This window comes from Desmodus rotundus, chromosome 4, assembly GCF_022682495.2.
Source record: "Desmodus rotundus isolate HL8 chromosome 4, HLdesRot8A.1, whole genome shotgun sequence".
In the NCBI taxonomy this organism is placed as follows: domain Eukaryota; kingdom Metazoa; phylum Chordata; class Mammalia; order Chiroptera; family Phyllostomidae; genus Desmodus; species Desmodus rotundus.
In genome coordinates, this window is record NC_071390.1 from 26128127 (window position 1) to 26142275 (window position 14149).

The 14149-nt window shown below is 47.8% G+C and overlaps 1 protein-coding gene across 3 annotated transcripts in view; it reads left to right on the forward strand.

Moving 5' to 3' along the window:
- The window catches only part of ALDH18A1 (aldehyde dehydrogenase 18 family member A1), a 38155-nt gene extending 36108 nt beyond the window's left edge, over positions 1–2047 (forward strand). For all 3 annotated transcript variants that reach the window (XM_024563161.4, XM_024563163.4, XM_024563162.4), the window contains exon 18: positions 1029–2047. In XM_024563161.4, coding sequence (XP_024418929.2) covers positions 1029–1210 — 182 coding nt within the window. In that variant the 3' untranslated portion in view covers positions 1211–2047. The remainder of the gene's footprint in view (positions 1–1028) is intronic.
- The last annotated feature ends 12102 nt before the right edge of the window (positions 2048–14149 follow it).

The following is a 14149-nucleotide window of genomic DNA, read 5'->3' on the forward strand; positions in this document are numbered from 1 at the left end:
CCAGCACGCGTGTTAAGTGCATCACATGCAGTATCACACTTACCTCTGCAGAGTGGATTTTATTGTTTCTCTCATTGTTTTTAATGAGAAGAACTGAAGCACACAAGATGGTTCGGGAGCGGGCCCAGAGCCACTTAAACCAGGGTTTGAATCAGGTGCTCACGCTCTTTCAACCACTACGCCAGGCTCACTCCCATTCAGGGCTCCATCCTTGCTCCACCCTCTGCCCACAGCACCCTCCACTGCCCCTCCCCGGGCCACCTCTTCTCATTGCTCAGGTTTCAGTGGAAAGGCCCCTCCTCAGGGAGGTGCCCCCTGACAACCCTATCCAGTGTCACCGCCCCCTCCCCGACCGTGCAGTCTGTCACAGCACCCTTCACTCCATCACCACAGAATATACGTTCCACAAAAGCAGGACCTGTATCAGTGATTCACCACTTTATCCCCACGGCCTCCTACGTAGTACATGCTCAGTACAGTTGTGAAGAGCAGGGAACCCTGCCTCCACCGTGGGTGGAGCAGAACTCTGAGCCAGCCCAGGAAAACCCTGAGGCCCCCACGTTGGAGCCTGGAGGGCGGGGAAATGAGCAGAGCCCTTTCACCTATTCAGTAACTGTAAGGAGTGCCCAAGTGCCAAGAATTCTGGGGGTACTGAGAACACGTCCCTTACTTTCCAGGATTTGAGGAATATTTAGGGAGATCAAAACTCCGTACTAAACATTGTTATACATGTCAAAAAAAAATTCCCTAATGTCTAATTATGCCACACAATCCAGACACTAAATGGACATCAGAGACAGCACTTCTAGTAAAGTACAGAAGAGAGGCCCATACGTCGTTTCAAGAAGGGGGCTCATGATTTCCAGCAGCCAGTTCCACGTGGGGACAGTGGGGCTCCAGCTGGCCTGGGAGGATGGGGCGGGAGCAGGCCCAGGGGCAGAAGGCCTAGTGAGGAGGGTGAGGGGGCTGGTGGGTGGACAGGAAGCAGGGTCTGGGAGAGCCACACCCTCATCCGTGCATTTTTGCAGGAGCGGAGGTGGGAATCAGCACTTCGCGGATCCACGCTCGGGGCCCAGTAGGCCTTGAGGGACTGCTGACTACGAAGTGGCTGCTGCGCGGGCAGGACCACGTGGTCTCAGACTTCTCCGAGCATGGAAGTTTAAAATACCTTCATGAGAACCTCCCTGTTCCTCAGAGAAACACCAACTGAAAGCACGCGGAGAACTGGGATGTTCCGAGACATTTTCACAGACTTGTCTTAAGAATCTGAGGGGACGAGACCGGGCTTGTCTCCCACGTCCTGGAAGGGTCTTCCTGGTGGAAGGTGCACCGGGGCTTCTGGGCTCAGTTCGCGATGTCAGCTAATGGCCTACAATCCAGCTCACTGTTTTCTTTTATCCTTCTCATTTTGTAAGTTAAAAAATAATTGTTATGGATAGGGACTTAGCTTAATTGCTCCAGATAGGGACTTTGCTTGGTACGGCCCAGTTTTCTGCAGAAAACTGATAGAAGCAGAAAGGCATGGCTTCCCCACACAGGCAACAGAAAAATCACGACCGCTTCTCACCACCTCGATGAGGTGAGGTCTCCCTTGGCATTTGTGTGGCACGAGAGCAGGCCATGCCTAGTGAGGCTTTCCGCATTTCATTGCCTTTACACTCAGAGTCATCTTTGAAAAGAGAGGGTTTGGAACTTAGAAGAGAGTCAGCTCTTTAGCATTCTCATCAAAAACCATCACAAAAATGGACCGAATCCGTTCCACTGGGAAGGTTAATCTTCTGTATTCATTTGCAGAGTAAATGTAAATAAGCATTCCAGACACTGGCGGCCTCTCCGGGTCCGGGAGGCTTCCCATGATGCGCTGGAACCGGGCGCTGCAGCCAGGAGGTGCGCATTTCAGCATGAAGTATCTGCAGCAGTCAGGCTTGAAATTTTTATATGAGTTATTATGTCATCCTATCCTTTCCTTCCAAAATAAAATTAGAGGATTATTTTAGTACTTTGGATTCTTCCCTCGTTTTGAGAAATAAAGTTCTTACGAAAAGCCTGTGTGCCATTGGCTATTGCCCTGTCCTCTGTTTCCATCCCCTGCGACCCCCACGGCCCTGCCTTTACTCATTGTCTCCTCTAGAAGCTGGCTGGGAGACAGCCTGGTTCTCGGCCTCCGCAGTGCCAGCAGAAGCAGCCCAGGTAGATGCCCAGGGGAGGGACTCAGGCTGGGAGTGCGGAGACGAGGCCCCAAGTCAAAGGACTGAAGGTGTGGTGTTGGCCTGAAGTCGGGTGTGTACCACAGGAGCGTGCTTCCACTTTACCAGGTCCACACAGGGCCCATGTGGGTGGCCCCGTTGTCTCAGGGTCGCCTGTGTCGTTAGAGCTCTAACCCTCCTCCATCTTCCCTCTATCCAGTGCCTGTCCCTGGGGGTCCTGGTGTCCGCAGTTGAAAGATTTCCTGTTGCGTGGGGGCCCTTCCAATAAAATAAGCACTCGCTTACACGCTGCTGCTTACCCCCTGAGGGTGTTTTATGAGCATGAGAATTACGGTGTCATGTGGAACATGTTACGGAGCTGGTTCCAAACTGACCTCTCGTCCAGACCCTTACATGGTCTGGCCCGTTACCCTGCCTGCCCTGTCCTCTGAATGGGGAATTCTGGCATAACTTGCCTGAAAAGGCAATAAAGTCCCTCCTGAAACCGTGTGGCAAATACCACAGTCAGCTCACAACCAGACAACAGATGGCCTTGGAGTCTAAAATAGAAAGTGACCCAAGAAGGCGGGGCCTGTGGGGAAGACTCCACGGAGGAGGCAGGCCTGGGCCTGGGCCCCGAGCAAGACATAGGAGTAAGGAAGGAGTGGGCAGAGCGTTCAGGCAGGGGACTGGTGGGAGCAGAAGCCCAGAGTGGGGGGCAGTGAATATGCCGGCTTGGGGCAGAAGCCCATTTGGGTAAATGGGAAGGTATTACAGCCAAATGGCTTATGGTGCAATCTTGACTGGAGCTGCCCCTCTCTGGACAAGAGGTGGAGGTGGGGTTTGGTTTGGAAAACACAGGTAAAAGTTATTCAGCAAGGCCAGTTCCCCTCAGGCGGCCACCTCAGCTCTAGTCCGTTTCTGCAGAGACCGTGGGCCACCAGCACTCTCTCTCGTTTTTCGCCACACGTGAAGAGACCCTCCAACGAGGGCCGGGAGGCAGCCATCGCCTCACCGGTAGGCTTCACGCTTACTGACTTGGCTAGCTAGAGGAGGGGCCTTTTATTTTCAATCTCTCCTGTGGTCCTGCCCTACTTTTCCTGGCCACTAGCTCCTGACAACACAGGCCACTGAAACACCAGTCCCCGAAATTCCCACCTGCCGCACCAAGGGGTACAGAACATCTCTGGGATGTTATGATGTAAGGTAGCAAGTGTTCTTGCTCATCCAGCCCAGCTTACTCAGATTTAGGTTTTCTGTTACTTGAAGCCCAGATTGTCTCAGTGGCACAGTGGATACATACATTATGGGGGCCCTTACAAAACTGTTCTGAAACAGTGACTTTGGGCAAGTTACTTCTGTGAGCCTCAGTTTCCCTGCAGGAATGTTGACGCCTCCTACGTCGTAGGCAGTGATCTAAACACTTGGAGTGGGGGTGCACAGTGAGCACTCAGCAAGTGGGAGAAGGTCACTCGCTATGGTTTTCTGGCGTCCAGCTGTGCGCTTGGCCCTTCACTTTACAAGAAACCAGAAGTTCCTTCTGTTCCTCACAAGGCAGTTTTCAGGAGCCAGATCTCCCTGTGCCAGCTTCATCTGGCCACTAGACCAGCCTGGCCCTCCACCGGGCAGGGAGGGGCAGAGCGCTGGGCTTCATCAAACGTGTAAGCACCTGCAGTGCGTGGGCCACTTCTACTGAGAAGGGCATGAGCAGTGGAAACCACAGGATGGGCTTGGGAAAGAGAAGGGGGAGCCCAGGGGAATGTCATCTTTTGCCTGGAAGAAGAGAGGCGACCTTGGCTCGGCTAAGGGGACCAGGCCTACGGGGGTAAGCGGAGGGTAGGAGCAAAGCAAGACTCTGGTTTCTAGAGTCTAGATACTTGCCTGTGAGCCATGCAGTGTATGCTCTTCTGAATTAGAAATTCATTTTCAGATCTCCAAGCAAACAAAGATTTTGAGTATTTAGACAAATCCTCTGGACATTTTGCTGGCTAAGGCTTTAAATCTGCTAATCAACTCTCCTTTCTGACACGGGTAGGTGGTGTTGACACCATTATTGCTCACATCTGCTTCTCAAATGGACATGGAACAAAATATTTCCGGGTAGCATTTTGTGCCCTGTATTGATACTGTCCCTAAAGCAGCAAAAGTGGAAATGTTTTCAAATACAAGTAACAGAAACGCCAAACTAGTTTTAACAAAAAGAGAGTGTATTTATTCACTTACATAACTGAGGCAGTCCAGATGTATAGTTCAGGCATGGTTTGATCAAGGCTCTGGCTCCCTGTGGATCACTGTAAATCACTGGTTTTCAAACTTTGGAATCTCAGAACTACCTGCAGCATTTATTAAACAGATCACTGATTCATTAGATCTGGGATAGGGTCTGAGAATTTGCATTTCTAATAAATTTCCAGTTGTCGCGGCAGCTGCCATCGTCAATCCAGGGACCGCACTCTGAGAACCACAGACCTAGACAGATGTCTGCCAGCAGCAACCTGTCCACCTGTGGGTTGGATGCTGGAGTGGAATAAAAAAAAAAATTATTATCCTGCCACCCCCAGCAAACAAAAGTCCGAAGCTCCACTCTTATTAAATTATCCCGACCCCATCACTGTAGTAAATGTAGAAGTAGAGTTGAGTTGCATGTCACAGAAAATCTGAATAGTTAGGGCAGGAACATGATAGAAGTTCATTTTTGTCTCGTGGAAAAAGAGGTCTGGAGGTAGATGTCCCAGGTCAGCTAAGGGGATGGCTCCATGATGTCATCAGGCACTCGGGCCCCTCTTGGTTTCTGCTCTTCCATCGCAGGCTGAGAGGCCTTCCTCCTCGTGGTCGTGAATGTGGCATCCCAGCCATCAGAAGTGCAGTCTAGACAGCAGGGAGGGAAAGAGCCCTGGGCAAAACGTATGTGCCAACGGCCCCTTCTAGGTGACTCTCCAGGAAGGCCCAACCAACGGCTTGGCCAGAGTAGGCGTGTGGCCTCTCTGTCCGTAAGGGATCTGGGCACATTGCAGCTGTGAGACGTAGCAGTAGATTGGTAGGGGAGGAGGAAAATTGGGTAGAAAGAAAACTAGCCTAATTGATTCATGGAAGTGGAAGTGGGATCTATTGTCCTAACCATAGCTGTTGGGGAAGGATCTGTTTGATGTGGCCACATGGACCACTCTAGCTGCAAGGGAGGCTGAGAAATATAGCTTTGCAGCTGGGCACATTCCTGCCCAAACAAAACCCAGGATCCCCTTCATAAGGAAAGAAAGAAGGTAAATATTGGGTAAACTGCTGGCACTATTTGCCACAATAACCTGTAAGACCTCGTGGGTTTTCTTGGAAGGTTATTTTGTTTCCTTGAGATCACTGATGGGTTTTGTGAGTCAGGTTTTGTGGTAGGATGGGGGAAACTAAATTGCTCTGTAAGAGATGGAGAAAAGGTGAAATTCCAGGGTAGTTTTGGAGAGGAGAGAGTGGCTTGTGTACCTGTGCTAAGCAGAGAGTACAGACCAAGGACCAGCAGGAAATCAGGCTGGAGAAAGCTAAACAACCAAAGTGTGAGAAAAGCCATCTGTTTTTAAACTGATGGCTCAGTGTGAGTAATTCTCTTGGAAGTACTTGCATTTTAGAAAAAGAATCTTATTGTTCCAAAGAATGAGCCAGAATGACAGTGGAAAGAGCATGCATTTGGGAGTCACACTGACCTGCCAGGCCGACTGTGAATTGTATGAACTTAGCAGAGTTCCGTTTACTGAAATGAACTTCAATTTCCTTGTTGTCAAAAAGTGGAGGACTAACACCTACCTATCAGGGGAGAACCAGGCAATGGGTCAGATGGCCAGGTCATGAAAGAAGCTCCACCCATGTTAACCACAGTTAGCAGTAGGGACCCGCCTGGTCTATCTGTGGTTACATTCCCCACTGAGCGCGGCTGGGAGCAATGCATGTGCAGGTGCTAAGTGATCAACACATTTTTATTGAGGTTTAATTGACATGTAACACTGTATTAGCTTCAGCTGTGCAACACAATATACTACTCAATATTTGTATATCTTGTAAAATGATATCACAATAAGTCTAGTTAACATCTGTCACCATACAGAGTTATACATTTTTTTCTTGGGATGAAAACTTTAAGATCTACGCTTAGCAACTTTTAAATATGCAATACAGAATTGTCACATGTAGCCACCATGCTGCACGTTCCATCCCCAGGACTTCCTCATTTCAGAACCGGGAGTGTGTGCTTTGCGATCACCTTCACCCGTTTCACCCACCTCCCACCCCCACCTCTGGTGGCCACCAATCTGTTCTCTGTCTGTGAGCTGGGTTTGCTCTGTGTGTGTGTGTGTGTGTGTAAGATTCCACGTATATGAGAGATTGTATTTGTCTCTGTCTGACATGTGTCACTTAGTGTAATGTCCTCCAGGTTCATCCATGTTGTCTCAAATAGTAGGACTCTCTTTTATATAGGTGAATACTATTCCTTTATATATGTATATGCCACGTTTTCTTTATCCATCCATCTATTGATGGACACTTAGATTGTTTCCATATGGTGGCTGTTGATTGCATATTGAATGGACTACTTGGGCAGAATTCGGGAGGTGCAGGGGGCCTTCTCTGAGACCCCAGAGCCATTAGGGACATTGCAGTGAAGGTGGCAACCTAAAATGATCCTATGTCTTTGCTGACCCCAGCTTATTTCTGTCATGGTTCTCACCTAGCTGTGAACGTGAACACACCCTGGAGTCTGCTGGAGTGGATGGTGGGTTACTCGTCACAATGTCTTCTCTGCTAGGGCTTCCAGTGAGAGTCAGTGAACAACTGCATAACCACTGTTACTGGCAGAACTCCCTTTAGTGAGAATGAGATTTGAAACTTCATTCTGTAGTCAGTGAGCACTTATTAAGTGCTAGGTACTGGTAATATGACACATTCCCCCTACCCAATGGTTCAGTGCTTAACCTGTCTGAGAATTGCTGCTCTACTCCCCAGGTATTTCTCCTTACCTCCCCCAGTCTTTACCACCACTTTACCCTCATTCCTAGGAGAAACCCTTTGGACAATAGGAAGGCACCAAACCAGGCAGATCTGCTCCAGGCTGGAAGGGAGGAGAGTTCACTACACCTCAGAAGAAAAGCAACTCACTCTTTATTCCATTTTGCCCTAAGGTTCATCAAACACTAGGGGGCAGTCTGGCCTCATAGACCTAAAAAGGTCAGCCCTCCCTCAAGTCCTGGCGCCTGCAACCCAGCACCATCCACAGACTGCTCGCTCACTTGGACACAGTGCTGGCACAGACATAACTTCAGAGACCCGTTCACCTAGAGGTAAGTACACAGGCCTTTTTTGGGATTAGAGGCAGAACAGGGTTTGGGCCTTGATTCTACCACCCACTAGCTGTTTGACCTGGGGGAAGTCTAAGGTTCTCTGAACTTCGATAATACTTGCCTATCAATGGGTTTTGTGAGATTTTAGGTAAAGCACTCAGCGCAACATCCAGCATGTAATAAACCTTCGATAACGGTTAGCTGCTGTCATTTATTCTGCTCTGAGAAATAGCTTTCTCTTAGTTCTTAGTTGCTCTTTTATTTAAAGTCCAAACATCTGTTCTTGGAAAATCAGGTAGGGACACTCTTAAGAGATATCTATTATGTACCAGGCACTAAAATAAAAGCCTTATGCCACAACAGTCTGAGGGCATTGCTATCCCTATTTTACAGGTACTCAAATCAAGGATCAGAGAGGTTGAGTAAATTGCCTAAGGCCACACAGTTGGAAGGGGTGGAACTTGGATTAGAACCTAGACAGCTGTTCTTAACCACCAGTAGCAGTAGTATTTTCCCAGAAGCTTCTTGTACCTTCCTAGTCCAAGGCAAGCTGGAAGTAAGGAGGCTGAAGAAGGAGGTTGTCATAGCTACTAACTGGACCCCTTTTCACGTAATCAGATCCCAGGTCTGCTCCAGTTTTGCAAGAGGAGACGCTTGTCTGGAAACTCTCCTCAACACCTGCCCCTGGCGGGAGCCAAGCGCACCTGAATTATTTAGAGAATCTCTAGACACTTGATATAAAGAGCAGGTGTGGATGCTTCTCCAACTTTCCCCGACATGCCTTTACTTACCCCTTTTCCCCTCCCCCTCGTTGCCTACGAGGAAAAGGGAGGCACTGGCTGTCTCCACTGTCTTTGACTACCTCCTCCTTCATTCCTCGTCCCGGAAATTATTTGTTGGAAATGGGCTGTTTTTTTCTGCAAGTTTCAGATCATGTTTAAATTGGTGAATAACAGGACCCTAACCAGTAAATGGATTGTCTTTTTGTATTGGTGCACAGTTCCTTTTTCTCTATCCTAAACTTACACAAATCAAATGAAATAAACAACAGGTAATACAAATATTCATACTTTAGATTTCAACTATGTAAAAGGAAAAGGACACTTGAGAAATGGAAGGAAACGTGAACATAAAGGTGGCATGCGACCGATAGTTTTTGGCCGTGGTAGCACATGGAAGAGCATGGTTGCAGTTATAAGCAAGTTCCACGATGAGGGTCATGAATTTTCTAGGATCTGCTCCCCACTCACACACCCTCACCTGCATGCATGCACACCCCTCACCTTGACCATCCCCCAACCCACCCCCCCATCCATGGCTCCCTTTCTCTCACTTCCTGCTCACCGGCCAGCAGTGTGAACTTACTGTGCTCATAGGGAAGGATGGCTTCCAGGTCTGTTCCTCGTCCTCCCTGTCTGGTCCATGACTGTGTCGATATCAGCATCCTTCATAGCATCCTGATTAGATTTTAGTGCAAAATCAAACTGAATCCATTGAATCCTAATTAATAATATTTGAATTATGTATCTCTTTACAGTGAACTAGTTGAAAACAGCCATTAAAAATCTTATTTTAAAAGAGTATCGACATGGGGTAGAAACTCACCACAAAATGTTGAATAAAAAAACACTAGACTATAAAAGAAGTATAATTAATATTTCCCAATAATACTATAGGTACATGGTTAGAAAAAAGACTGGAAGAAAATGTATCAAAATATCCTGATGATTCTTACTGAGAAGTGAGGCTACTAGTGAGTTTTATTTGTCATTAATTCTAAGTTTTCCAAAGTTTCTATTTTACTGCGTGAATTATTTTTAGACTATTTTTCTTGTTTTCAGAGCTACTAAGCTTTATTCCTATGGGAAATTCTTGGTACGATGGTGAAAATAAAGTTTGTGATAACAATCTTTTAAGTCAAAAGAGAGGCTTGTTTTTCCATCCCACCCCCCTTTGCAGCCTGCCTTTTGCAGATGAGAAATTGAGGCTCAGGGGCTAAGTCCCGACAAGAACCCAGGCCTCTGCCTGCCTGGGGAGTGTGGCCTCAGAGGAGAGACTGCGCTGGTAGTGCCAGCGAGAGCCTCCTGCCTGCGGCTCTGTCTGTCGCTGCTCCTGTTTCACCCACTTCGCTGGAGAGCTTCAGAAAGCTGTGAGGCGTTTCTGCTCCCGGTCCTTCTCCAAACTCTGGTTTTCCTCCTCTAACTCACAAATAAGGCTGTGTCACTGACTGCGTCTCCAGATTCTGTTTCCATGCAGACAATTAGATGGTAAATAATTCAAGAGAACGGAAACTGGCAAAGTGGTGTGTGATGTCCAAATAGCTATCTTGTTTACCCTCCGGTGTAAACTTCAGGCTCATCTGCAAGTTGGGAGCCCCAGGAGTGGGTGAAATGTGTAAACATAGGAATTTCCCTGTTTCCATTTCCCCCCTCCTGTGCATATCATCACTGAGAGTGAGGACGCAGGTTCCCACCTGGAGCCCAGTGAAACAGCACAGCTTTGGCCACAGACTTCTTAGGCAAGTCTGAAGTTCCGCTCACAGAGGGCTGAGGGTCCAGAATCCTGAAGCATCCACCTCTCTTCGGGGTGAGGACTCATGATCCAAAGCGGGGGTCTCAGCAGTACCACCATCCTTTTGTGCAACGAGGGAGATGCGTTCACCAGGCCCTTCCAAATCGCCCTCCACTGAAGGAGCAGTCTTATTTAAGACTCTCTGAGTTATGAGTAACATAAACCACCTCCACTTTGCTTAAGGACGGAAGGATAATGTATTTTATGCACAGGGTGTCTCAGAAAGCCCAAGGGCATATATATGATACCTGCTATCATTCATATATACACATATGAATGATATATATATAGAGAGAGAGAGCTCACCCAGCCTCTCAGGCCCTCAGGAGGCTGGAACCAGCTCAGGAAAAAAAAAAAGAGCAAGCTGTGGCTTACCAAGGTAAGCAGGAATGACAGGAATCAGGGACCCCCAGATCCATGCCCTGGACGCTGCTACACCCCTTCTTTCTGTGTGAGGGCTTAATTCCCTACAACTGGAGCCTGGCTTCCTCATGAGGAAGGGACATAACCAGTGGAAGCTCCAGACTTACTCTCGGAGCTTTGTCCCACTTCCCCCCCACTGCAAATACAAAGGCATTCTTGGCTCCCAGCTGCCGTGCAGAAGGACTCGGGGTGGTCTACTTGGGCCACCTGTCCTCTCTGTAGTCACATAGGGAGGAGGGCCATGGCGTGACTGGGTTCATTCTGCCGTGTGTCGTGCTGCATACCCTGCAATTCCAGGTCACACCTGCATGACCGTACTGTGGTTACATCTTGCGATAATTTCGTAGGACTTCTCCTGGATAGGATGTGGTACGTTACAGCAACCCAATGTTCCTGCTGAAACAACTGGAAAACCTGGGTAATTTATACAGTCATATTTTTAAAGACATTGGATTGTTGTGGTAGCAATGAGGACCAATGAGCTACAATTCTGGAGAGGAGAGAGACCTTTATAAAAGAGCTGATAATCTCTGATCATTTTCTTTCCTGAGGGTGTTTGCCAAATCTGGGGGCAGGCCTAGGATAGAGTTTGGCTTAGACATAAGGTCTTCTTTTAAAATAAAGGTTTTATTTATTTTTAGAGAGAGGGGCAGGAAGAAAGGAGGCAGAAAGAAAGGGAGAGAAACAGTAATCAGTTGCCTCTTGTATGCTCCTGACCGGGACTGAACCTGCAACCCAGGCATGTGCCCTGACCGGTAATCCAACCTGTGACCTTTCACTTTGCAGGATGATGCCCAACCAACTGAGCCACACCGGTCAGGGCTGGGCATAAGGTCATTATGGGGACAAAGAGAGACTAGTAGAGCTCTGATGATCGATGTGAGCTGGAGGAGTATAACACTGGAATCTAGAGACACTCCAAACACATGGTCCATTTTCCCATGGGACATTTGCTGAATTCTGGGGCAGAGCAGGAGAGGCTGGGCTGGACGTGTCTAATGGCAGAGGGAAATTTCCCGCTGACTTGTACTACGTGGGAAACAAAATCCTGTTGGAGGGAGGAGTACCACGTCAGACATACAATGGGCATCCCCCCTCAAGACATTTGCTAAAATTTGAAACTGTGGGGCAAGAAACGAAAGAACAGAACGGAATCTTCCACCAGCTTTCATGGTTGAGAAGACCTGACAGGCTGACAGCCAACAGCTTGAGCGGGCTCCCCCCGGGGCACAAAACGACTCGGGGTTGGACTGGGACTAACACAACTGCAGTGTAGCCCCAACGCAGCTGCATCCCTGACTGGCTGGAGGTGCTGGGTCCCTCCCCCCATCTGCTAACAGAAGCAAAAAAGAATCGTCACTTGACAAAAATAACATCATCTACAACCCCTAAGGCTGTTTTATACAGTTATGAGACATTGCAAAGAGCAGTAAAATATGAGTTATAATTAAGAGAAAAAGCAGACAATGGAAGCAGATCCACAAATGATTCTGATATTTGAGTCAGTAGACAAGGACTTTATAATAAGTATTATAAACATGTTAAAGAAAATAGAGGAAAAGAACACCAATATGAGAAGATAAAAAAATTCAATCCAGAATTGGAATCCACACAGAAAGGATCAAATAGACATTCTACAACCAATACATGCAACATCTAACGTTAAGAACTCACGAAGTGAAGTGTTTCCGTACCAGTTGGTAAATACCCATTGGCCCAAGCCTCCTGAGTTCCCTCCCCTCCCCCTCCAGGGCCACCTGGCCTTTCCTGGCACTGGGACTTCCCCGTGATCCACCAACTAAAGCTGGTCATTTGCTGGTCCAGCCAGGGGCGTCCTCCTCCTGCTTTGCCACCGCTGCCAGTGACCCTTCTGACTGGGTGGTGTCTGTGCTTTCCCATCTGTCAACCATTTGGATGTCGTCCCTTGGCATTGTCATTGAAAGTTCCCACCAGAACCAAATGACTGAAGTTGGGGAGAAGGAATTCCCTGAACGGGGCAATAAGAGAATAATGGAAGGACATAGAAAGAAAGGGGCGTTTATTCACATGTGGTGCTCACTTAGAAAGCCAGAGATCTGGCATTGAAGCCTGTTGCTTGCTGAGTTTAGATTGTTCTAAATTCCCTCTAAATGGAGTAAAGAGATTCCCCAAGGGGGAAGAAACTGAATAAGGTTTGCTCTGTTGCTTGATCTCTCGAATCTGGTGGCTGGCAGCTCCCATACCAGTTCTTCTCCTGAAACACCCAGGATCGCCTTAGTGCCTTGAATTCCTCAAAGGCAAAGGATCTAGTGAGGACTGACTGCCTCCCAGAGTACAGTTTTAAGAGAGCAGGTTTTAGAGACAATTCTGGGTTCAGATCCCACATCTGCCATTAACTAGTTATTTTTCCTCGGACAAGTCACTTTACCTCTCCTTCATATCAGACAAGGTCTGTAGCGGATGCTTTTAACAACGTAACAGTGTTCTCCCTTCTTTGCTGGAAAAGACCTCATTTTTCCTTTTCAGTGTTTTACCCCTGCCCCTCTCAACTGAGCGGGGAATCATTCTTGGCAGTAATCCTACTCCCTGCCCAATGGTTGGATTAGGCATGAGTGTATGACCCAGTCCTGGCCACAGAGATGGGATGGGTGAGCAGCTGGAGGCTTCTAGAAAGCTTTTCTTGTACTTCAAAAAGAGACACAAGGAAGAGATCATCCCTCTGCTAAACAGTGCCATGTTCAGTTACATGCCTGGAAACTGAGCAACTGCTTTGCAGTCACAAGAAGACCCAAGCCAACTGAGCAAAGAGAGGGAAAGAGCCTGGGTCCCTGATGACATCACCAAGCCTCTAATTTGACCAACCCTGAAGCTTCCTTGGCTGAGAACTTCTTGTTACACATAAATAACTCACTTCCTTATGTTTAAGTTATTTTGAGTTTAGGGTTTCTCTACATAGAGTCAAAAGCATCCCAACAAACCCAGGGCTGTTTTTGAGCATTAGATTCAATAAGATAATTTATGTAAAGCATTTAACACAGTTCCTGATATACAAAGTGCTAAAAGGAGTGACAGGCATTATTATCAGCATTACTATTTTTTGATCATTATTTTTATTTCACCTCACTGCTTCAGCTCTGGCTATAGGCCGACATTAGTAAGCCTGGGATTTAAAGATGCGATAACAGGGATGGGCTGTCAGAGGGAAAGGGATGGATCCGGGCGCTGTGGCTCCTCATCCAGAGCTCCTTCTTACCGTGGTTTTAGTTAAGGGTTCTTGTGTGTGTGCACACGTGCATGAAGGCTACAGACGCTGCCTTAGCTAGCTCAAACTAATAAAACATAATGTTTTGAAGGCTACTGAGTATATCACCTAATTGAATGATTTAGGCAAGGAAGGACTTAGGACGGGTCCAGACACCCTGGCAGCCGGCACCTCGGGACCTCTCAGGCGACTGTTGCAGAAGTGCTCAGCCTGTGCGTCTCTGTTTGGAGTTCTCAGAGGAGAGCACTTGGGTGGGGCATCTGCGCCATAATTAATGAGCTTTAACCAAGTGGTTCGTGTCACCCGGCTACAGGATCCCTCTGAGGTTTGCACAAGCTCCCACTATGCTCCCTCAAAATGCAGCTTTCTACCAACTTTAAATGAACAGCAGCGGCCCCACGACAAAT